The sequence below is a fragment of the Felis catus genome, chromosome F1 (genome assembly GCF_018350175.1).
Source record: "Felis catus isolate Fca126 chromosome F1, F.catus_Fca126_mat1.0, whole genome shotgun sequence".
In the NCBI taxonomy this organism is placed as follows: domain Eukaryota; kingdom Metazoa; phylum Chordata; class Mammalia; order Carnivora; family Felidae; genus Felis; species Felis catus.
The window spans coordinates 10,826,977-10,851,817 of record NC_058384.1 but is presented as its reverse complement, the minus strand read 5'-3'; the positions used below and the strand labels follow the sequence as shown (position 1 = coordinate 10,851,817).

General features: G+C 51.9%; 1 protein-coding gene and 1 long non-coding RNA gene across 2 annotated transcripts; one reads left to right on the top strand and one right to left on the bottom strand.

Moving 5' to 3' along the window:
* Positions 1–265: 265 nt before the first annotated feature.
* SFT2D2 (SFT2 domain containing 2) lies at positions 266–18,691 on the bottom strand. Its single transcript, XM_023247217.2, has 8 exons — positions 18,527–18,691; positions 15,571–15,657; positions 15,244–15,329; positions 11,394–11,475; positions 10,122–10,157; positions 9,979–10,037; positions 8,151–8,180; positions 266–5,767 (listed from the first exon to the last, which is right to left on the bottom strand). The coding sequence occupies exons 1-8, from the start codon at positions 18,587–18,589 to the stop codon at positions 5,728–5,730; spliced, it is 483 nt and encodes a 160-aa protein (XP_023102985.1). The 5' UTR covers positions 18,590–18,691; the 3' UTR covers positions 266–5,727.
* On the top strand, positions 17,117–21,077 carry LOC111558328. Its single transcript, XR_002739057.2, has 2 exons — positions 17,117–18,030; positions 20,577–21,077. It is a non-coding gene; the product is annotated as an uncharacterized LOC111558328 (long non-coding RNA).
* The last annotated feature ends 3,764 nt before the right edge of the window (positions 21,078–24,841 follow it).

The following is a 24,841-nucleotide window of genomic DNA, read 5'->3' as shown; positions in this document are numbered from 1 at the left end:
TGTGTACGAATACTCCAATAAAACAAAAACGTTGGCAAACACATTTCTTACCTTCAAAACTCTTCAAAACTTAGAGCCATGTTATCCCCAAGTCATTGGAGAAAGACGACTACATACCAAGTTAGCTCAAAAACAACTTTAAGTGCTTAACAATGCATGCTGCGTACTACGAATGCGAAATAAGGGCAGGGTCTTATCTTGCAGTCATACAACCTTCATTTGGCTTAGTGACTCCCGGGAAAACAAACATGAATACGAGACAGTATTAGATTTATTAAAGACCATAATGCAATCATTTATTGGAGAAGGAAACAAAAAGCAAGAGAAGAAAAATTAAGAACAGTTTTATAATGCTTTGGGGGAAAAAACAGCTTCATCGTCCGCAAAATTCTTTCCCTTTGAAATGCATTAGCAAAAAAAAGAAACACTTGTATGAAACAGAATCTCAAGGTAGGAAAAGTAGCAGACAAGAATATATTTTTGGATTTAAAAAACTCAGTTATGCAATCAGCAGCGTTCAAAATTAGTTGAATATCTCTATACAATTGCAAAAATCGATTCATGTTCTAACAAAGTGTTTTAAAAGCTCATGGTATTACAACAGGCACAATGTTCTGAAGGCATGTGAATTATCCACGGGCTTTGAACGTCTTTATCCCCAACTTCACAATCAGAATTTACAAAAGCCACAAAGATCAGAGCTGGGAGGATTTAACATTTTTCCTTTCCTTGTTCAAAGTGGCAAAGTCAAGCAAACATTGAAAAAGGCAAAACGAACACTCTTCACAGCAGAAGGACCACGAAACTGGAAGTCAACTAGACTTCTCCTTTAGGGTGTCCAACAAATGCCAAGATTCACTTGTGCTTACAAGTAAAGGCTCACTAGCTGCAGTACGGAAGTTCAACAGACAGAGGACAACACTCTGCCCAGATACGTCTTTATTTGGTCTTCAAGGATACCTCACGAGGATGTTGAGGCCAGGCAGCCCCCTTAATCGGGGAATGTTTGTCCGCGAAGGTTTTTTGGTTACCTTGTGGTAAATACACACATCAGCATCAGCTGTTTACGACAACGCTGTGGACTGACTTTTCATTTCAAATAGCCGCATCTGGTCCTAGAGGACTACCTACCACCTGCCTAGTGAACTCGCTCTTGCCTGCTTTCAGCTCATCCCGTCCACAGAAAATGTTCTGTGCACTTCTCAGCCCATCATCAGCCTATCAGCTCCTGCTAGGAAGAATGGAATTGTATTTGGTCGGTGTGCATTGAACGAGGGCCCCGCGGCTCCCGTCTGCCTCACCGGGCTCTGCCCACAAGCTTTAGGGTCAGATCCCTGCCAGCATGAGTTTCTGAGCTTCGTGAGGCCTTTCTGCACAACGAATCCCTGAGCGACCAAGAACAAAGGCTGGTGTAGCAGGGACTCGCAGGGTAGCCTGTGATAGAACTGGAAACAGCCCAGACGGGACTACACAGCCTATCCTGAAGGAACCAGGCTCAAATAAACCGCAAAACACTTTTTACTCGACTAAAAATGCTCCAGATCTCAGAATTTCATAAAATTCATGAACTGTGACTTACAAGGTACGTGATTTAAAGGCACGCGATTTAATCTCCCAGGTTTTCCAATAAGAATTTCCAAAAAGTCAAACATCCTACATTCTTTTGTTAATATCCTATCAAGAGTTTCAGATATAAATCCGTATTTAACTTCAGATGTAGGTCTGTTAGCTTTTTATAAACTGTTATCTGAGAAAAACTACAGGACATCTTAAAACATCCAAAACATTTTTTAGATTTTAAAAATCAAGAAAACTATGCCAAAAATCTACAAACATGGGTTTTCTTCATTGGCTGAAAATGAAAACGAGCATTTCATTTGCTGAAAACGAGGTCCAGGACGGGTTGTAAACTTGTAACTAATTTGTAATCCTGCAGCGGACTCTGGTTGGGTGTTGTCGGAGGGAAGAGGTGAGGCAGCCAGCCCCGGCGTGGGCTGCCCCACGGAAAAGGGAACCCACAGCCACGGGAACCCGAGGGCTGAGTTCCGTTTCCTAACTCAGTCCCCCAAGGGACACACGGCCACACCTGTCACGCTCCTGGAGCTCTCAAAAGCAGAAGCAGCCAAACCAGTATCTCCCATACCCTGTTCCCAGGGTGTGCCTTACTTCTTCGTCACCTTTTCTAATGGAAGTATCCAAAGTAATTGATTTAGATGCATCTCGTGGTTTGATTTCCTGCTCCCTGAGCGCACCCTGATTGGGGTGGGAGGGAGGGGGCCCTCAGAGGGATACCCCACGAAGTCCCCATACAACAATGAGAGAGAGAGGCTCTGAGCACTGAGATCAGCAGCCCAGTGGAAATGCCCAGGTGGGGACGGTGTCCCACTTTCCCAGGGAACAGCCAGCCGGGCCCGGGCAGCAGTGGCTAGGGAGGGGCACGGCCACACACACGATCTGGCAGCCAGAGCTGCCTGGGAGCACTGTCGGTGGGCAGAAGGGAAACCTCCTAGGTGGTGAGACGGGTGGCAGGGGGTCCAACGGCAGGCTCCGAGGGTGGGGGGACGGCTGTCCAGCCTTGGGGAGCAGAGGGAAGAGCACTGGGGGCACTGCTCCCATGCAGCTGGAGGCACCCCTTTGGGGAGCCTACTTCCCAGGCGCAAAAAAAGTCGCCTCAATGGTTCCCTTCGTTCCAAAAATGCAACGACCTCTGCTTCCCCCAGCAGTGAACAGGCAGGACGGCGGGCAGGGAAGCCAAGACGGCCGCCAGCCTGCCAGCCATGGGGTCCGAACTCTAATTCCCCACTCGCCCCCCCCCAAAGAGGGTGCTTACAACCAGAACTGTTGCCTGGTTACAGATTTCAGCGGATTTGACATGGATTTCTTCCTCCCACAGTGCAGTGGGCAGAAACAAGTAGGGAAAACCAAAGGGGGAGGTGGCAGAAGGGAAATGCAGGAGTCTGGAAGATTCTGAAAGACGGGATCATCCAAAAGCTGCCGACACCGTCCAGACGGAGCTGTGTGAGCGCCAACCGGTCACAGGCCACAGGTTAGGGCAAAGCAGGTGCTTTAATGCAAGAACCCGCGCCCTCTACTGGTGAGACCTGGAGGGACCACTGCCCTGAGGCTATTCCTTCTCTTCGGTGCCGGAAACAGGGCCACCAGCCTGCAAAGTCACTGCGAATATTACAGGAGACAATGCATGGCCACGTCTACTGTGCTAGACATAATGCTAGATAAATATTTTCTTAGATAAGTTAGCCGTCAGAGACATTCATCCCGTCCCCTTCAAAGGTCACCTGTTATCTCTGGGACTAAGTAATAATACCTTCCTTTCACAGAGATATCCTGTACCTATCCTGGGCCCCGGGCTAAGCACCTGATACACAGCTCACTGATGTACTACGAAGATCCGGCGGGAACTGTTATCTCCTTTGTTTCTAAACAGATAAGCAAAGTGAGGGGACGGAGCTCAAGTAACTTGTTCAACCTGACACCAGCATGTGACTGAGTCACAACACACACAGACCCGTTGGCCATTAAAGCCCACATCCGTTACCACCAAGCTACGCAGCCCTGGTGACATCTCAAAGGGTGTCTCGACCTCGTGTCCCACAAAGTCCAGTCCAGACATTGAAAAGGGTCACCGGGATCAGCCTTTTAGTTACTCCAGGCTGGTTGGAGCCCGTAGAGACAGGCTAGCCTCACATCAGCTCCGAAGAGAGCGAACAGTGGACACTCCTGACCTCTTCTGGGCCCGTTCCTGGAGCACTTCTGAGATCTGAGCGACCTCCCGGAGCCGCCTCAGACGTGAAAGAGCTCCACAGAGGCCAGAAGGTAGCACATAGCTTCCCCTTCTGGCTGAAGGCAGGTTAGGGACCTCGGGATAAAACAGGGTGCCCTCCACAGCCTAGAGAGGACTGGGTAAGACTGGCTCCCTCACTCTGGCCCTATCGGGCCAGCTCATACCTCCCAGCTCGGAGGAAAACACTAGCAGCTCTGAGGTCTCAGCTTCTCAGCTGCAACAGGAGAAAGAATTTAGCAATTGGCCACAAGCAAGGAGACCACGAGTGCACATCACAGCCTCTGGTTTGGAGGTCCCGGAGCCAGAACCCGAGTGGACTAGCCAGACCTGGGTAGGGAACAGAAAGGCGACCCCGAAGACACTTCACTTGTGGGCTTGCTTTAGAGGCCCCGCAATGCCAAGAACTCTGGCCATCAAGGCAGGGTATTTATGATGGTCAGGCAGCAAGGAGGAGCTGAAAGGGCACACAAAGGAACAACGGAGACCCTGCGGATCCAGAAGGAAGCTTCCCCAAAGGGAGGCTGGGCAGGAGACAGTGCAGTGACGTAAAGAGAACGGGACCGGAAAAGGCACGGGCTTGGCTGGTGAAAACAGAACAGGCAAAACAGTTAGAGGAGGCACCTCCAGAGCCACACTGGGAAACGCGGGGTCGTGGAGGAGACCGGAGCTGGGGCACCCAGGCTCCGGGCCCAGTTCTGCCACCGGCTGTGGCTTTAGGGAAATCTGCTAACCTCTCTGAGCCTGCTTTCCTGGACCGCCCAGTGACAGAACCATCACCTCCTTGCCACCAGGCTCTCGTGAGGACCAGACGAAGCCCAGGGGACAATGCACCCTGTGTGTAGACGGGGCCAGCAACGGAACCACCCGACGGTCCACGGCATCCCGCCCCGGTGTCTGGGGCTCGAGTGCAAACACTGGCACTTGTTTAAAGGTCACTGGGCAGGCGTGCCTCCTTCCTGCGGGCCCCACAGTGGGGCTCTGTCTTCCCACCCACTCACCCCTGGCCCCATTCCAGGGCAGAATGGAAAATGGGATCAGCTTAAAAGCAACATTTATAAATAATGGAAAAAAAAAAAACCAAAAAATACAGTAGGGAGCAGCGAGATTTTTCACCTCCTGTCAGCTCTTGTGCAAAAGCAAACCGTGTGTGTTCTGTCGCGGCTCTGTCCCCAGTCTAGTTCTAAGAGGTCATGAGGAAAGATTGGGGGGTGGGGTAAGGGGGAGAAAGGAAACCTCAAGAGAAAAAGAGTGCGCGCTGAAATATCATCGTCAGGTGTGGAATCAGAAGACCAAGAAGGCTGACGTTCAGATTTGAAAACAACACGTGTCACCAAAAAGCGCTCCTTTTCCAGGTCACTCCACGACCAGGCCTTCCACGGGTTTGTATACAGAGGTCACCGCAGAGAACCACTGGTTCCCAGACCCCAGACCAGAAGCACGTCCACACTGTGTGAGGCGGCGGCGGGGGGGGGGGGGGGGATGGTCTCCACGCTGAGGGCAAGTCTACCAAGTCCCCATTGACCCCCAAACTCTGTCCCTTATTGTCGCACCCCCGCCTTCTCTGATGGCGCTGCCTGTCGTCCCCTGGGGATCACTGGCTCCCCAAGGCTTATCTGCTGCTGCTTAACGAGGTTTTTATTTACGAGACTCCAGGGGAACACCGTCCAAAGGGGAAACAGGCGCATGAGGAATATTCTACTCCCTAAGATCCAGAACCCATCTCTCACACCGTGCTATAGACGTTTGGGTCTGCGAAACCAACACTGCCTCCAAAAGCAGCCCTCCAATGTTCGGCTCACAAGCAACACGCGGCTGCGAGAGAAAAGGCACGTGTCTGCAAGAGGTTTAGAAGGTATTTACAAAACCGTCCACCAGCTTCCGGGCATGGTGCCTTCTTCCAAAGCTTTGCAAAAACGGACCGTGGGTTATGCGAGACACACAGCAAAACACTTCTTCACGGCATCCCTAGGAGGAAAAGCACAGAGATAAATGAGAGGTCATCACCCCAAAGGCCCCGGAAGCGGTAAAGCCCCTCCTTTAGATTTCCAGGGTACCCAGAGTAGCACCCTGCGGAGCAGAAAGCACCTGCACTACGGGGTCAATCTACCTGGCACCAAACCTCAGCTCCAAATTAGTGTTACTGTGGGCAAGTTATTTGTCTTGCTGAGTTTCAGATTCCTCATCTGTAAAAGGGGGTGTCCCTCTCACCCTAAAGACCAGCCGCAGGAACGAACACACCGAACAGAGTAGGTATTTAATAACTGATAGCCATTCAGGATAACCAAAGGAGAAGACAGGGGAAAAAGTAGAGATTATCAGAAACCAAGAGTTTAGGACTGTGCGTTTTAATATCAACCAGAATCACTCTACGCGCTGAAAACATGAGATCAAATAGTCACCAGGGCCTTTCTTCGTCCTAAGCAAGCAGCAGAAACCTGCTAAGGGACAGCTGTCAGGAGCTCCCTAGCATAGGGGGCTCTCTGGAGTGACTGAGGGTGTATTAACCTGCTGTATTAGGCCTGCACCAGGCACTTACTCCTCAGAACTCAGTGTCCAGCGTGGAAGGAAAGAGTGGGTACCCAATTACTGTCCCAGCCCCACCAAACCCGGCTGTGTGCCAGGGCTCCCACCCCAGTCCCTCTGCTCTCCGCTGCCCCTACACCAAGGATACTGGGAGTCACGGAGGCAGGCAGGGGTAAGTGCATGCATTTGCATGAGCGGGCGCTGTGTCTTAATACAAAGATAATTTCTAGAGCTGCATTTCTTAAGATATGTTCTGTCCTGTAGTCCTGGGAGATGCTCTGCACAAGAAAGGGTCTTACAACCAAGTAAGATCCCTCATGGCAGCTGACAACACACACAACATATTCAAGGACCCGGAACGACCACCTAATTTTGCTTAACCTCTACCCAAACGTATCTGACCACAGAAGCCTTTTCCACCACGTAACCACTATTTCTGTGGAACACTGTGGGAGCGCAGGGCCTCTCTCTGTGATTCCTGCCCTACTAGTCAGCACACGAAATTCACTGCTACAAGTAGCTTTCTATCATTCGGTCCATCACTCGTGCCTAAGCTCCAGAAATGCCGATCCAGGTCAAGTCTGCAACCCTTGAAGAACAGCACCACGCAGGCCCAGCTGCATGGGTAAGAGACGTATAGAGTTGCACCGGGCCGCCTACTTCAAAGGCTCCACGCCCAGGTTAATGCCCCGTGGTGGCCATCGTGAAATCCTCCGTCATCTTTTTAACAAGGAGCCCACATTTACATTTCGCACCGGGCCCTGCAAACTAGGCTACTGGTCCGGGCACGATGACACGTTCACCCTGTTGGCAAAGCTGGTAAATAACCCACTGGAGGCTCAGGCTTATTTCATGCAAAAACCTAGTTTCCCAAGACAGCCCCCCATCTCCCCGAACCGGCTGGGTCAGCAGGCTGAATTTTCCTGTTATTCCCCTAGAACCCGCTCCCGAGCCACACGGCTGCCCTCGTGTTGATGGACTTGTGAACCTCTCGTCGGACACCCCCCGGCGTCTTCAAATCCCTGTCAGCAGCACACCCAGAATGCGTGAAGACGCGGGGCTGCTCTCCCTCCTTCCCCGCTCCCATGCGATTTTTCTTCTCCACGGTTAAGGAAAAACCTTCTTTTTTTAGTTGACAGGTGGTGACAGAGATGAGTGGAGATCGAATGGTTGCAGGAGAACAGAGTCAGGCAAAGATCACAGTTTTGAGAGGCCCGTGGCTGAAGTGCCAATTGAAGGCGGTGTGGAAGCTGGAAGGGGGGGTGATCTGGTCCAACGCTCTGCTTGTCCACTGAGTCCACTAAGGCCAGAGGGGTCCAGCAAGTTGCCCGAGGTCACACTGCTACTTAGGAAACCCTGGTCCTGCGAGAACTGGCCCTGCTTATATCCCGTCTGTAAACTCCTCTCAGACACTCTCAATGGCACCGCGAGAAAACGGGCATGAGCTTAGACACCCCCCACCCCCGCCCGCCTTCCTCGGTGATATTAAAGTGACGTTCCCCTTGCAGATCTCCGCAAAGCTACAAGTTACAAAGAGTGATCGTGTGCACAAACACACTCTGTATCACAGGAGAATGTTCACGCCACCGGAACTGGTGGTCCTGGGTCAGCGCCTGTTGTCCCTGAAACATGGGGGAGCGGGGTGGAGAGGGCCCTCGGCTTCCTAACCTACAAAACAGGTATATGACATTTACCTGTTGGTCTCAAAGAATTTCAATGAAGGTAATACGTGCTCTCTGAAAGCGCTCTGAACTAAACGCCCTTCGCGAACATACCATCAGCCCCAAGGGACGGAAGTTACAGTCCGAAATACAGTCCGTCTTACCTTGCATACGGAATGAAGGAAAGGCTATACCTGCAACGAAAACAAACACAAGTGGAAATTAGACGGAGGGAGTGGAAGATCGCACACCGGGAGGAACGGGCCCTGAGCCGTGACCCTCTCCCTCCCCAGCGTGCAGGCCGCACACACGCACACGCACGCTCGCACCCACACGTGAACGCGAGCTGTGCCACACGTTCAGGTGGGGAGGGAGGTAGGGTCGTCTGTGGCCAGAGAAGAAGGGCAGAAGACCCACGTGGAAGCAACCCTGTCCCCTCAGCCTCACAAGGTCACCGCTGTAACCAAATGAGCCAGCGGATCCCACATATCCAGGTGGTACAGAGCCCTACTCTGAAACAGTACCAAATAAAACCCTGATCACTTGTCCTCTAATATTTACAAATCCTCGACAGAGTGTAACTGACAGGGATAATTTTCTGCTCTGTTCCTATTAAGCTTGAAAGAAAAGAGAACAGAAAGAAAAAACCCACGACCAACTGCTCAACGGATAAAAACATAAGCAAGCTATGCTATGATTCTTCGAGAGCCCAGTTGGCTCAGCCCCTTCTGAGAGGAGGACCCCGCAGGGAGGAGAAAACAACCCTAACGGACCAGGCCCGTGTGTCAGGCAGGGAGTGAGTTGGTCGGCCCGCAAAGAGCACAACACCGTCGGTCCTGGCAGGGATATGGCCATCTGCCTGAGCCCATATGAACGCTGAGCCTCTGAAAACTGGATTCGAATTCAGTCTATCAGAAAGGCACGTGCGTGTGGGTACCAGTTTCGGCCCCCAGAAGAAACCACAATAAAACATAAGTCACGAAACCTGACCCTTTCGGCACCTACTCCCGGAACGTGTGTCATTAAAAACCAGGCCATCGTTCTTCTCATACTCCCCGTACACGGAAGCTCGTTCACTTGTGGACACAGCAAATCCCAAAAAGCATTTGGGAAGTCTATTTATTCAGAAGTCCAAAATCACGAAAGGGAGGGACGGGCGCTCAGCTTGCGGTCTGGCGAGCAGGGGCACAGCCATCCCGCGGCCCTGTCCCCTTTGCCCTAGAGCAAACCCTCTTACTTTCCCGAGTGGATCGGCACACCATAGGAACTGCTGAGGCAGGCATGAATCATCCCCTGACAAACTCCGGAAGTACTACAGAAACGTCTCAGAAGCCATCGATTCCACCGCCCTCTCCCTCCGACGCTGGACCCGTCCGAAAGGGCCCGAACCTGCAGCCCCACCACCGGCCCCCAATAACGGGGTCTCCAGCGCCCGATCACCGCGCGTGGCTCTTGAGCGACAGCACCCCGGCCTTGCCGACCGGCCTCCAGTGCACATGCTAGTCCCACCGCCCTCAGCCGCGTGGCTTTCCATTTCACCAATTCGCCTCCTGCTGACAACTCCCTCTTTGTGCTTCCGCTGAATGACTCATTCCATCGCAAACGCAACATCACGACTTCCCTACCACTCTCCTTTCCTTCGACGTCTCCCTGACTCACAAGCCTCCTCCTACCAGCCCCTGTAACGCTTCGTCGTCCTTGCTCTGACCGGACATGAGTGACTGAGTCACATTCATCACATCTCAAAATCAACCGTGAGCCCCGCACAAAAACGCCGCACCGGGCAAACGATCGGCCTCCCCTGGCCACCCAAGGCCACTGATGCCACCTGTTGGCTCCGGGGCCTGACTTCACTCGCACCGCGGAGAATCCTTAAGTTGAAAAGTGTCTGTGTCTTTCTCTCCTCCTACCCACACCACGTGGAGTTCAATCTCCTTCAGCTGCACTAGTCAGAGATGGAGGTGGGAGGGGGCTACGTAAAACAGCACTTACCACGTCAGGGCCAAGGACTGCAAAATGCAGAAGATGAGAGCGAGCCCCCTGTTATGCCACTGAAAGAAAACAACGGTTACCGCACGGTGCGTGACGAGGGGCATAAACCAGAAAGGGCCGGGGAAATTAAAATGCACACTCACCCAGAAGGCAGAACACAGGGTGAGTGTAAAACACAGCTAGAGAGAGAGGGAAAACACGAATTAATACAGCAACAACACGGAGAAAAATACTGTTAAGACTTCACCGTTGGCAAACGTTAACAACGCTTCTCCCGCTGCAGTGACCCGATTCTGTGATAATCATGGCAACCGAAGGCACCCTTCATTGCAAAGCACTGGACCCACGTGGAGGCTTGCGAGTTACTCATGTTTGGCAGAAGAGTTAAAATCCCCAGGAAACGAAACTGGCCAGTAAGAACTGATGTGGATTAAAAAGAACTGGATTGGGGCGCCTGGGTGGCTCAGTCGGTTGAGCGTCCGACTTCGGCTCAGGTCGTGATCTCGCGGTCCGTGAGTTCGGGCCCCGCGTCGGGCTCTGTGCGGACAGCTCAGAGCCTGGTTTGGATTCTGGGTCTCCCTCTCTCTCTGCCCCTGCCCTGCTGTGCTGTCACTCTCTCTCTCAAAAATAAATAAACATTAAAAAAAATTTAAGGGGAGTCTGGGTGGCTCAGTTGGTTAAGTGTCCGACTTCGGCTCAGGTCGTGATCTCGCAGTCCGTGAGTTCAAGCCCCGCGTCGGGCTCTGTGCTGACAGCTCAGAGCCTGGAGCCTGTTTCAGGTTCTGCGTCTCCCTCTCTTTGACCCTCCCCCGTTCATGCTCTGTCTCTCTGTCTCAAAAATAAACATTAAAAAAAAAAAATTTTTTTTTAAAAAGAAAGAAAGAAAGCAGACCCGTGTCAGAAAAACAGATGAAGGGGGCCGCTGGGCAGCTCAAGCAGTTAAGCGTCTGATTTCCTAATTACCGCCCAGGTCACGATCTCATCATTTGCGAGATCGAAACCCACACGGGGCTCTGTGCTGACAACCCGGGGCCTGCTTGGGATTCTCTCTCTGCCCTTGCCCCCGCCGCCACACTCCCTCTCTCTTTCCGGGTTCTTCCCGCTAAGCTCTGCCTGTGCGTGGCTTCCCCCGTCCCCAGGAGGGTGTCCCAGCTCTCTTACTACCACATCAGTATGGCCAATTTCACAATCCCTCCGGGGTGCAGAGCCGGCAGGACCCTAACACCAACTGCCACAGCAAGGGGGTAATTATCAGACCCCGAATTCTCCCTGAGTGACGGTGGCTACCAGCATCAGGCAGTGAGTCAAGACGAAAGGAAAACCAAAAGCGGTCTTTAGGTTTAAGACAAGAAAAATCCCATACGGCGGAAATAAAAACGGCCATTTGACAAGCGCAGCTAAAAGGCAGACCTTACCAGCACCATGACAGTCGCAATCAGGCGCGTCGGCTCGAACATTCGCTTCAGCTGTTTCATGGGCCCCATGAGGAAGACGGTGCTAAGAGGGAAACGTACACACGCCTTCAGCCCAGAATGGAACCCCAAGCTGCCCCCCATCCCCTCCCCCAAGGTGACTGGCGGTAATCACAGCAGTCAGAGCAGCCGACGTGTGGGGCACCTGGGGGGCTTAGTCGGCTAAGCGTCCGACTTCAGCGCGGTCATGATCTCGCAGTCCGTGAGTTCGAACCCCGGGTCGGGCTCTGTGCTGACAGCTCTCTCCGCCCCTCCCTCACCTGCACTGTCTGTCTCTCACATGCCATCATGTGAAAAGTTCTCACTACATGCCAAGTACTGTGCTTAAGGGCCTCGGGTGCATCACTGTCACGGAATCCTTCGCCAACTGTAGGGCTGAGGACAGGAAAGCATCGTACTTACTTGGCAGATGACAAAACTGAATGGCGGAAGGCTGTTACCTATCCAGGCTCCCCCCCACCCCAACCCCAGCACATCAGGCAGTAAGTGCATGGAGGTCTGTCGCAGCCACCAGGTTAGAGGACCCCTCTAAGGGGTGCTGCCTTGCCTCCTTACCGTCCTACCCATGGAAACAAATGAACAAACCAAACACTCGGGTAATTTTAAAAAGAAAAACCACAGGGACGCCTCGGTGGCTCAGTTCGTTGAGCGGCCGACTCTTAATATGGGCTCAGGTCATGATCTCAGGGTTGGGAGATCGAGCCCTGGGTCGGGCTCTGCACTGAACATGGAGCCTGCTTGAGATATTCTTTCTCTCTTCCTCTGCCCCTCTCCCCTGCTTGCTCTCTCTCTCTCTAAAAGAAAAAAGAAAAAAAAAAAAAAAAGGAAGCCATATCTGACAGGTAGAGGTTGTTTAGGTTAAAAAGTAGTGCCTTTCATTTTCTTCATAATCTGCAGAGAATAATTCTACAGGTGGTATCATCTATTATTTGTTCAATGTTTGCTAGATGCCAGATAGGACATCCCCGACCTCATTCCATCCCTCAGCAACTATGTGAATTAGGTGTTATAACACTTATTTTCAGATATGAGAAAACGAAGCTTAGAAAGGCTAACTTACTTATCCACAATCTCACAGTTAGGAACTTCAAGAGCTGGCATTCAAACCCCCATCTATTGGATCCAAAGCTCCAAAAGAAATCCCTAGTGTGCTTTCAGGAGGAGTGGAACTTGACAGGTGGCCTGTGAGAGGAACCACACGCAGACCCTCATGCCTAACCCCTGAGGGTTATATCTGTCATGTGTCTGGGTTCCTGGCAGAAATGCCCCACGTGGCATCACCGTGGGGAGTAACTGGTATTAACCAGTGTTTAACAAGCCAACCGGCAGATAACATTAGCTACTGGGTGATGGTAAAACAACAAATGTAAAACATAGGTCTACGTCTCTGTAAACTGCCAGTAACTTTCAACCTCAATTCATAGCTGTGCTCTTTTTTTTTTTTAATGTTTTATTTATTTTTGAGAGAGAGAGAGAGAGAGAGAGAGAGAGAGAGAGAAAGCAAGCAGGAGGGACGGAGAGGGAGACACAGAATCCGAAGACAGGCTCCAGGCTCTGAGCTAGCTGTCAGCACAGAGCCCGACGCGGGGCTCGAACCCACGAACCGCGAGATCATGACCTGAGCCAAAGTCGGTCGCTCAACCGACTGGGCCACCCAGGCGCCCCACATAGTTGCACTCTTAAGTCAGGTATTTTAGCCAACACTGAACAATGAGAGCCAAGGCTGGCATTCAAAATTAAGTGCAGCATATCTACGAAAATATAACACATTATAGGCAAAGCCATAAACTCCTAGCCACACCCCGGAAATAATCATCGGCTCCCTTTGCTACTTCCGCAGGCAGTGAAGAGCTGACCCCATTAGGGTTTGCTAAATAGTTCTGGACTAACAACACACTCCTTCCTGTACTTATGGTCAATCTGTAGACTACATTACAGCCGACGCTGTCTGCCAAGAGCAAAACCCTCCAAAAGTTAGTATGTGAGAGAGCTTTAGAGACGAGATTAGACACCTCGGTGAGCCAGCGTTTTACTATCTTAGGCCTTCATAAAGTAAGCTTTTAGAAGGTAACCAGAGTCAAAGACTCACTCATTTGGTTAACATTTCTGGCTAAAACCAAAACTAGGCCTGGGAACAATTAGAGACGGACAGTTAAGACAGAGGCAGCCCTTGTCAAGTGGCTTAGAGACTTTTAACAAGCCAGTGTAATAAAATGCTATCCGTGCTGTCGTGTCAATATACCTGGGATACACAGAACCCCATATGAAAGAAGAGGTCATTGATTCCAGGTGGGGTGGGGAGAGGTCACAAGGAGAAAGAAGTTTCGAAGGAGGGGAGACTTTTGAGCAAAATCTTGACAAGCGAGCAAAAGGATGGGGGTGGGGTACAGAGAGGGAGAGACAGACGGGGCAGCACTCCAGGCAGAGAAATTAGCCCCAGAATGGGCACAAAGAAGTTTCGGGAAATTGCAAGAAGGTCAGCCTGGCTGGGGAGTGGAAGTGGGTGAAGACACATCTCGAAGGGCCCCTCCTGCATGCACACACCTGTGCCGGAAATGAGGCACCACTACAGACAGTTAGGCAGGGAGGTCACTGAATGGCTCTACAGCTCTGTGGAAAATGGCCTGGGGAGGGACAATAAAGGAGGCAGAGAAGCCAGCAGAGGAACCCTGTAGGAGTTCAGACGGGAAGTGACACATGCCAGAGCTAAGAGCAGCACAAGGGTCACCACGTCCAAGAAGCCTTCCCTGGCTCCCTGGGTCAGATGATGGCAGCTGCCCCTCCCTGAGCACCCCCTTTCTCCATGCCCTATTATGTTACCAGTTCATGTCTGCCTGGCTGGCCAGTGAGCTCCACTGCAGGAGGACCCAATCCACACTTGTCTGCGAGAGCTCAGAGCCCAGCCCAGGGTGTGATCAGGGCTTACTCACTGAGCATGTGAGTCGATCAGTCAGGGACAATAGCCACGGAGACCAAGAAGAAGCCAATAAGAGGTTGGCACCAAGCCATGGTGAGTAATAATGGGGGCCGCGGCTTGGACACCAGGGACTCTGAGACCATTCACTGAGACGCAGGGGAAGGAGGAGGGAGAGGAAAGGTCACAGAGGTCAGGCTCCGGGAGGACCATATAGTCAGGCCCGCACTCCCAGCTCAGAGCAGGACTATTGCTGTCAGCACGAAGGTGTGGCTGAAGCGTGAACTGCACTTGACCTGGGGTATCTGGGCACCTGCCGCGTGCAGAATGGGCTGCCCTGACCTCAGGCGCCAAGAGCCAGGTGCGAGATGGTGTTCAGCGGGCAGAATAGTAACACAGCCCATCTGCAGCCTCGGGCCCGCTGGGCCCTTGTCACCCAAATGACCACTCAAGTCTCTGGCCGCAGCAGGCCAGGGCGCCAAGAGGGCTGTGCGGTCAACCCCGAAGAAACCATTCAACGGCTCCGTGCGCGGTTCCCTCAGACACAAAATCACAACAGTAACTATATCCCAGGGGACTTCAAAAATAAACTAACACACCGGGTGCTGTACGGAAACCAATTTGACGATAAATTATATTTAAAACACAAAAACAAAACAAAAAATAAATAAAATAAACTAAGATGCCAAAGTATTCTATGGGCGTGATGTATATATATATTTTTTGGACGTGATGTATTTTAACGACCTCTTTTCCCACCAAATCCTTAGAACTACGAAAGCATCCTCCTTCTCCTCCCTCGAGCACAATCCACACCCATTTTCCCATCCCGTGACCGGCTATGCTTAGATTAGGAAAAAGAAACAAAAAAACTGTTACCTCCCAATCGATGCGATGTTACCAAAGGTGTAAAACACCGCGAAGAGGTACAGTCCCTTTCTGGGGACCCAGAGCAGAAGAGTTCCCTAGAAGATAAAGCACAAGGTGTTTGCACACAAGGACCCCCTCCTGCCACAGCCACACAAGCAAGAGCCCACGGAGAAACACGCTCTCCTCCCCGCCTTCCTCAGCACCTCCCAACCTCTCTCTCTTATCCACGCATCTCATGAAGCGCCAGAGAGAAAAGGCAGGGCACAGAAAGGGAAGACGACAGAGGGAAGGAGGGCCGGGGTGGAGAAAAACCAAGCGAGGAGAGGGACATCTCACCAGCAGTGAGCAGACAATTCCTGCAGCAAAACACGCAATGAAGCCTTTTATTCTGGTGCCCCAGCTTAACGAAGATGCCTCGACGACCTGAAATTTTCAAAAAAACTGATTACATACACATATATGCATATTATAGCACCAAAAGCAAGGTGCCTGTAATTATTATTTTGATGAGAGAGCGCAGCGGAGGGATACAGAGAGCATCCCAAGAAGGCTCTGCTCTACCGGCACAGAGCCCAATGTGGGGCTCGAACCCACAAACTGCGAGATCATGACCTGAGCAGAAAACAAGAGTCAGATGCTTAACCAGCTGAGCCCCCCCAGGTGCCCAGGAAGCACATAATTAGAGGTAGTGCGTGAGTCTGTACTGCAGAAGGCAGGAACACAGAAGCCGACTCACTCAGAGCTCCAAGAGCCCTCGGGAGTCATGGACTCCAGCTCGTTATCCATCCATGAATCTCCTCTTGAGCAGCACAAGAGAAGTCACCGAGCCTCCCTCTGGATGAACATCTGCAGAGGTGGGAACTCTCCGCCTGCGGCACAAACCATTTCCCGCCCAGTGATGCAAGGCAGCAGACCCTAGAGCCACCCAGACAGGATGAGGTCAACTGGAAAGGCATGGGCTCCACCAGGCAGGGGCCCAGGAAACGGGGACAAGACAGGGACAGGCGCTCAGGCAGTTGGGTCCGCTGGGCATCGTCTCCTGCATCAACCAGCCAAGCTTCGGCAGGAGCTGCTCCCAGCGGCACCTGAGACCTCGAAGGACTGAGGCTCTCGTCTGTGTCAGGCTCCCGGCTGAATGTATTCACTCCTGGCACACACAGGTGTGCCGCAGGGTGCTGGCATCGGCCAAGTCACCCAAGGGTGAGACAAATCCCAGTTAATTCATGACTGCCCTACTCTTCTGACTCTCTGCTACCATGATTAGGTTCAAAGGATGCCAAGATTTCCAAAAACAGCTCTGCTAAAACAGGGGAGCCTGCAGGTGGCTCCCCAGGGATCGCACCCCACCCCCCCATGTCAAAGGGGACAGCCAAGCAGTCACGCCAGAGGCCTTCTGAGTCTGTCCACCCGATGAAAGTGGCCACCGCTGCTCCAAGCTGGGGACAGGCAGCTGCCACTCAGACCAAAGGTCCTGCCTCCTGCCCAACCACCCCAGCGTATTCACGTAAGGTTCACCTCGTGTGGCCATCAGAGTCTCCATCCAGCAACGGGGTTGGGGGGGAAAGCGGCCAGCAACATTTCCACCCGCTGATGGGAGAAAGGAGGGGGTGGCAGAAGCTGCAAGGGTCACTAGATTGGCAACTCCTTCAACCGTGACTGCTCCCAACTCAGGAACCTGTTTTCAACCTGCTCTCCAAACTTCCTGTCAAACCAGAAGCTTGAAGAAAAGGACCAGATGTGGTCCAGGTGTGGCCGGCATTGCTACAGAAAGGCCTAACTTCCATTTGGGAGAAGGGGAGTATTCCAAGCAGTTCTGGTTTCTTCCTTCAGAAGGGAAAGTGACATGTTGGTTCCGTTCTCAAGCTGAATTTCCACCCAAATGTCACCCTACTGGGGAGCCTGGGTGGCTCAGTTAAGCATCTGACACTGGACCTCGGCTCGTGGCATGACCTCACCATTTGTGAGCTCGAGCCCCGCGTCGGGCTCTGTGCTGGCAGCGTGGAGCCTGCTTGGGATTCTCTCTCTCCCTCTCTCTCTCTGCCCCTCCCCTGCTTGCGAGCATGCATGCCAGCGCTTTCTCTCCCTCTCTCAAAATAAGGAAAGAAAAACATTTAAAAAAAAAAAAGGCACCTGGATAGAATTTGCAGGCAATCTGCTCACAAGCTGTCTGGCAGTTAGAACAAAGGTCTCTTTGACTCTGGGATTGGGAAAAGAAAGGCTCTTGCCAAAATAAAGAAAAGCTAGCAATTGTTGGGAGGAAACCCGGCTGGTAACCAGAAGGTGAGAAAGGAATACTGATCATTCCTGTGCTTTCAAAGGTACCACTCCTTCCTTCCTCCTCCCTGGAATCCTTTATGGAAAACCTAAGACCTATACTTTTAGAAAGAAGCCCTCTGAAACTAAAGGTTGAAGGTGTATTTATGAAGGTGAGGCATCAATTAAAAAACTCGTCGGGCGGCTCTTCGTGATTAGGCACTGCGGAGGAGTTTTTAGAAATCACCTAGTTTCACGTGTACAGAACTAGAACTTTCCGGCTGGGGAAACCGAGGCCCGCGGAATACACACCAAAACGCAAAATGTTACAAAGGAAAACAAGAGCGAAAAAGCGCTCGAAATAGGAAACGAACATTGTGCGGCTGCGCAGACCGCAGCTGGACGGGACCCTCCCACGGGAACGGTCCCGCGAACACGCAGGCAGCCTCACGAGGTCCCGGGCGCCTGCAGCGTCTATATGCAGACTGGGGGCCCAGAGACACAACACGGTTCGGCGGTGGAGACGGGCCACAACAACCAGAGGTGACCAAGGGCGGGGGTGGGGGGGGGGAGGAGGGGGGGTCAGGCGCACAACTAAGGGCCGCCGCGCGGGGGCAGCGGGCAGGGGAGGCTGCAGGACCGTCGCCGGGCCCAGGCGACCTCCCCGAAGGCGGCTCCCTCCGCCTGGCTCTCGGGGACCCGCACGCACTCCGGCCTGGCCCGGTTCCGGAGCCCGGGGAGGCCGGCGGGGCAGGGGAGCGAGCGGGTGGAGAACCCCGAGACGGCGCCTGCCCCCGCGGGCGTTCCCGCGGTTCTGCCCCGGCGCCGCCCTCCCGAGCGGGCCTGCGGGGCGGGGAGCGCTGGGCCACAGCGCACCGCACAGGCCGACCGCCCGGAGCAGAGCGCCCGGCACCTGTGGCGGCGCAGGCGGGGGCGCTGGACCCGCGCCCGGCCGACCGGGGGCAGGACGCACTCGGGCGGCGCTGCTTTCCAGGAAAGCCTGGAAAGGTTCCCGCTGGCCCGCAGCGGGCGCGCTCACCTCGGCCAGGCCGCCACGGTCCTCGGTGTCCTGGCCGCTGAGCACCTTCTTCAGCTTGTCCATCCCGGGCCCGGTCGGCGCCGCGCAGCCCCGCTCGGCCGCCTGTTGCGCTCGAGTCGGCGGCTCTTCCGGGTGCCGGGCCCGCCGCCGCCGCCCGCCAACCACGGCGCGCCCCGCCCAGATACCTGCCCACCTGGCGGCCGCCCGCGCAGGCGCCCCTTGGCTTTTGGGGCGGGGGCTGCGGCCAGGGGTAGGGGGCGGGCCGCTCGGGGGTTAAGGGCCGCCCAGCCTGGCTCTGCGACCAGGCGTCGCCCCGCGAAGCCCGCCAACTCCAACCCGCCGCCCTCGCGGCCCTCGTTCCTTCCGCGTTGATTGAGCACCTACAGCATTCCGTGCACAATGCCAGATGTGTGACACACAGATGCAGAACTGGACCGACACCATCCCTGCCTTCAAGGACCTTTAGAGACCAGCCTCCTCTCCTGCCGGGAAGAGGAGGGAAGGAAGCACTTGGAGTTGGCTGTGTGACGGGAAGGGGGAGGAAAGCCGAACGTTGGACTTTGCAATGGAGCCAATTTTACTAGTTCTGCAATTAGGCGGGTAGTTTTGTAACGTCCGAGGAACATTCTCCACGAGCGTCTTAAACGTACCTTTCGCTCCCCTTTCTTCCCGGGGCTGCCGATTCATTCTTTTAGTTGGTCTGTTATTCACTCCAAAAAACATTTATTGAATTTCTATGCCAAAGAAGAAATACGCAGTTCTGCTCTCCAAGTGGGTAAAGTTCCAGATGCCAGTCTGGATGAATGGATAAAGACGATGTGGCATGTGTGTATAGAATGGAATATTACTCGGTGGTCAGAAAGAATGAAATCTTCCCATTTGCGACGTGGAAGGAACTAGAGGGTATTATGCTAAGTGAAATAAGTCAGTCAGAGAAAGACAAATGTCGTATGATTTCACTCATGTGGAATTTAAGAAACAAAACAGGTGAACATAGGGGAAGGGAAGCAAAAGGAAGATAAAAACAGAGAGGGAGACAAACCAGAAGGGACTCTTAAATGCAGAGAACAAACTGAGGGTTGCTGGTGGGGTGTTGCTGGGTGGGGTGATGGCCTAACTGGGTGATGGGCATTAAGGAGGGCAATTGGGGGGTGTCTGGGTGGCTCAGATGGTTAAGCAACCGACATCGGCTCAGGTCATGATCTCCTGGTTTGTGGGTTCAAGCCCCGCGTTGGGCTCTGTGCTGACAGGTCAGAGCCTGGCGTCTGCTTCCGATTCTGTGTCTCCCTCTCTCTCTGCCCCTCACCTGCTCTCTCTGTCTCTCTCTTTCTGAAAAAATGAATAGACATTAAAAAAATATTTAATATGCAATATATGACAAGGTGTAATGCATGTGTGTCGATATACACACAGGGGGAGAATTGTTCCTTTTTTCTGTAATTACTGATGGTTTTCTGAAATGAAAAAAGTAGGATTTTTTAAAAATATTCTTAGCAATATTAAATATCTTGGTCTTCCTCAACTCTGTTCATGACGCCCTGACCTGACCCTTCTATGAGCTGCATACATGATCTGGTGATGTGGTCAAGGTACCAGGGATCACACTGTGAAAACCATGTCTGTGACATCCATACGTCCGAGAACCACTGGTCCCATGGACCCCTCTCAACAACCAGTTCTTCTTGAGCTTTGTTTCCTCTTCCCAAAGTGGGAGTTTCTCAAGGCTGGGTTATCTGCCCTCTCTTCTCTCCCTTTCCACACTCACCTCCAGAAAGCTGATTCCTTTCAGGGTTTACAACACTTTTCTCCAATCCTTTACAGCTTGCAAAGTCCTTTCACTGGCGTCAGAGGATATAGGTGTGAATCTAGACTCCTCCATTTATTAGTTTGGGGACCGTGGGACATTTATTTAACCTTTCCAAGACTTGGTTTTTCTCATTTGTAAAAGGAGACTAATAGTCATACCTACTCCTAGAGTTTTAGGGGGGAGTAGATGAGCTAATGAGTAGAAAATGCTTAGCATATTTTTTTTTTCGACAAATGCTGCCAGGACGGTGAATGTCCACATGCAACAGGATGACGTTGGACCTCCTTCTCACACCATAAGCAAATGGACATCAGCTGGTGAATGGATGAATGAAGTGTGGTAACTCTATACACTGGAATATTATTCTGCAACGAAAAGGAGTGACGTAATGCACACATTCTTCAACATGGATAAACCTTGGAAGCATGTTGCTAAGTGAAGGAAGGCACACATTAAAGGCCACATGTTCAGATTTCATATATATGAGAGTTCCATAATGGGCAAATCCAAAGACAAAAAGCAGATGAGTGGTTTCCACAGTCTGGGGACAGAGGGTCATGGAAAGTAATAGCTAATGGATAGCAGGTTTCTCTGGGGGTGATGAAATGTCCTAAAATCAATCGTGGTGATGGTTGCACAACTCTGTGAAAACACCAAAACAAAACAAAACATTGAATTGTACACTTGGAGTGAATTTTATGGTATATACATTTCATCACAATAAAGCTGCCGAAAACACGCTTAGCACAGTGCCTAATGGGTGTTTCCCAATCCATGAATGTTATTTATTAGAAAATGTAACAGATGTTCACTCTTCTCTTGCCCTAAATGTATCCGAGTTTGAACCCAAAATATTGGACTCCTAATTTATCTACAGAACATGGACCCGTGTACAAGGTGACTCATCGTGACGTTGTTTATAATACCTAAAGATTGGAAACAAGCTAAAAGTCCATCAGTGGGAGGAGTGGTTACGTAAATTATGATACATCCATTCGCAAGAATACAAGGCAGTCATGAGAAAGAAAAGAATGAGGGGCACCTGGGTGGCTCTGTTAAGCGTCCGACTTCAGCTCAGGTCATGATCTTGCGGTTCGTGAGTTCAAGCCCCGCGTCGAGCTCTATGCTGACAGCTCCGAGCCTGGAGCCTGCTTCAGATTCCGTCTCCCTCTCTCTCTACCCCTCCCCTGCTCATGCTCTATCTCTCTCTCTCAAAAGTAAATAAACATAAAAAAAATTTTTAAGAAAGAGAAGAATGAGGAAGCTTTTTATATATTGATATGAAACTATCTCTGAGATATGTTGTTAGGAGAAAAAAATCAGATCCAAACAAATAGGTAAACAGGTAGATAGGTAAATGATAGATGCATGACGGATAGGATATGTGTGTAGACATATCTGTATTTACTTATGTATACGTAAAATACATCTGGAAGGATAGAAAAACAAAACCAAGAATAAACAAACAAAAATACTGATGTTACTCTTTACCTCCCGGGAGGGAAACCAGGTGACCGTGGGGCAGAGAACTTTTCCCTGTGTATCTACTGACTTTTCAGTTATGAACCTTGCCAATGTACCTGCTATTCAGAATAAACAGAGACACAGAAAGGTTACATACTCTATGATCCCATTTATATAAAATACCTAGAACAGATAAATCTATGGAAACCAAAGGCAGAATGGCGGTTGCTAGGGGCTGGGGGAGGGATTACTGGGGAGAAACTGGTCAAGGAGACGAAAACATTTGGGAACAAGATAGGGATGTGGCGGCACAATATTGTGACTGTACTAAATGCAACTGAATTGTTCGCTTTGAGATGGTTCATTGTATTTTACGAAAATTTCACTCAATGAATTAGTTTTTGAAAGACAAAGAGGGAGAGGAAAAGGAAAAGCTGGGGGGTGGGGGGAGCCAGGGAAGGGAGGAAGGAAGGGGAGGGTAGGGAAGGGAGAGTGTAGAACAGAACAGCAAAAGAGAACGGCAGCTGACCTGGAAGGTTTGGAGCCAACAGCTTTGTATGCAGAGGCCTGTGCTAAGTCAGGAATTGGGGGAGGAGACAGTTGTCACAGTGATCCAGTGATCAGGAAGTCGGAGGGAGAAGACCAGGCATTGGGAAGGACACCAGAGCCGATGGGTGCCCGCTGCCTTCCGTCCTGGGCGTTCCCCTGATGTCCTGATGCCCAGCGCCATCCTTCACCTTGGGGCTCCTTGATGGCCAAGCTAAGGTTGTTTTTCCCTCTAGCAAAGCATTAGACGGTAGGGGGCCCCTGGAGGAAGGTTCTACTCGGTCTGTGCCTCAAGTACTTGCCAATGGGCTGCAGGTTATAAGGAAGTTTAATTTTAGCTGCCATTTCTTTCTTGCCTCTGTTCCCCACATCGCTATGGAGGTGTGATGTTGGGGCTCCTGGAAACTGAGTCTGCAAGGTTTCTGGAGATTAGGCTTTTGATAAGATCGCCCTTTTCTTGTCATTTACTAAGATATTTGTAAACTGATGGAGACCCACGTCCTGAATGACTATGATCTCTATCCATTAACCATTTGTTTTCTTTCCTTTCCTTGGTCCTTTGGGCAGCCAGGAGTGCCCGAGGAATGCCACACACCTCCCACCTGGTGGGGGGGGCGCTAGCTTGCACTCTGTCCCCAGCCCACTCCACGTTCCCTCATCACCCACCATCGCATTGCCATTGGAAGGATCCAGAGCACCAATGTCTCCTGCCCACCCCCAGCCCTCCTCAGAGCCACCTTCGAGGCTGGCACTCACCCGCTCCCAGCACCCCCTGCGTTTGTGGCCAGTCCCAGCTGGATGCCTAAGGCTCTGTAGCCCCAGCAGGGCCAGGAAGCTTCTTTTAACACTTAACACAAAAGGCTGATTATTCTCCACCCCGGACAGTAGTGACATGGGAGCCAAAGCAAGCTGCACAAGCGACCCCCCCCACCCAGGGGGGGGGGGGGTCTGTGTGATATTCCTCAGGCCCTCCTGGCTGCCCAAGGACCAAGGAAAGGAAAGAAAACAAATGGTGAACTGATAAAGATCAGAGTCCTACAGGACCGGAGTCTCCATCAGTTTGCAACTGTCTGAATGATTTACAAGAAAAAGGGCACTCTCCAGAAACCTATGGACTCCCTTTCCTGGAGCCCTAACCTCATCCTCCCCCTCCACTGGGATGTGGGGAAACAAAGGCAAGAAGAAAATGCAGACAAAATTCAATCTCTTTATAACCTGCAGCCCATTGACAAATACTTGAGGCACAGACACCGTAGAACGTTCCTCCAGGAAACCCCTACCTAATGTTAATGTTTTGCTAGAGGGAAAAATAACTTTAGCTCCCCAACAGCAAGGCCCCCAGTACCTTAGGAGTCCTCTTTAGCATATGCAAGTCCTCTGGGAAACGTCTCTCTTCCCTTCCGCCCCCTCCCACCAACTCCAGAGTATATAACCATCACTCCTGACAACCCAGGGCAGCTCTTTCTGCCAGTGGTCCTGTCCCTGCGCTCCAATAAAACCACCCTCTGGCACCAAAGACATCTCAAGAATTCTTTCTTGGCCATCAGCTCCAGACCCCCACCACCGCTCCAAAACTGCATCAGTCGGGGTAGCGCCCGAACTTCTCCAGGGACCCCCAGAATTTCCAGCTCCCACAAGCATTCCGGGACTCACTCCTCCCCGGGCCACCAACGCGCCTCTGACGCCCCCACCACCAGGGCAAGAAAACCAACCGTGCAGTGACTCTCCCTGCCAGCCCCTCCCAAGGGGACTGTTGTGTCGGTGCCGCTCTGTCCCCGGCCACGTGAACCTGCTCCATCCCCCGCTAATGGCCTGAAGGAAGATTCTCCGCAAGTCTTCCTCTCCGCTCCGTTTCTCCCGCCTCCGTCCCAGTCGCCCCACATCCAGAAGGCGACACTCGCTTCCACAGCGGCCTCCCTGCCTCGCCACGCTTGCACCTCAAGCCCACCCGGCCACCACCACAGCTGTGGTCACCTTCATGCTCCATATTCACGGGCTCACGCCGGGACTCAGAGGCCCCCGCCGGCGTCCCACTGCCTGAAGGCCTCTCCTGGCATTCAAGGCCCCTTTACTTTTTTTATTATTTTTTTTAATGATTATTTATTTTGGGAGACAGAGAGACAGAGTGGGGGAGGGGCAGAGAGAGAGGGAGACACAGAATCTGAAATCAAGGCCCCTTTACATGAAGCCAGACAAACAGACTTTCCAGCCTGGTCTCCTAACAATGATGTAAGCATTGTCCTCTGCACGTAAATGCTTAACTAATGTGTACTGATTGACTATGAACACTACGCTTTAATTTTTTTTTTTTTTTTACGTTTACTTATTTCTGCGAGAGAGAGAGCGTGAGTGGAGGAGGGGCAGAGAGAGAGGGAGACAGAGGATCCAAAGCGGGCTCTGCACCGTCAGCACAGAGCCCGACACAGGGTTCGAACTCACGAACCATGAGATGGTGACCTGAGCTGAAGTCGGACGCTTAACCGACGGAGCTACCCAGG

Bases quoted from the DNA above. Each gene is read 5' to 3' on its own strand.
- SFT2D2 (XM_023247217.2), bottom strand. From the start codon at position 18,589: ATGGACAAGCTGAAGAAGGTGCTCAGCGGCCAGGACACCGAGGACCGT. The intron at 10,158-11,393 runs GTAAGGTCTGCC...CTCTCTCTCTAG, and splicing joins TTGCGACTGTCATGGTGCTG to CTGTGTTTTACACTCACCCT. The intron at 5,768-8,150 runs GTAAGACGGACT...TTTTCCTCCTAG, and splicing joins TCCTTCATTCCGTATGCAAG to GGATGCCGTGAAGAAGTGTT.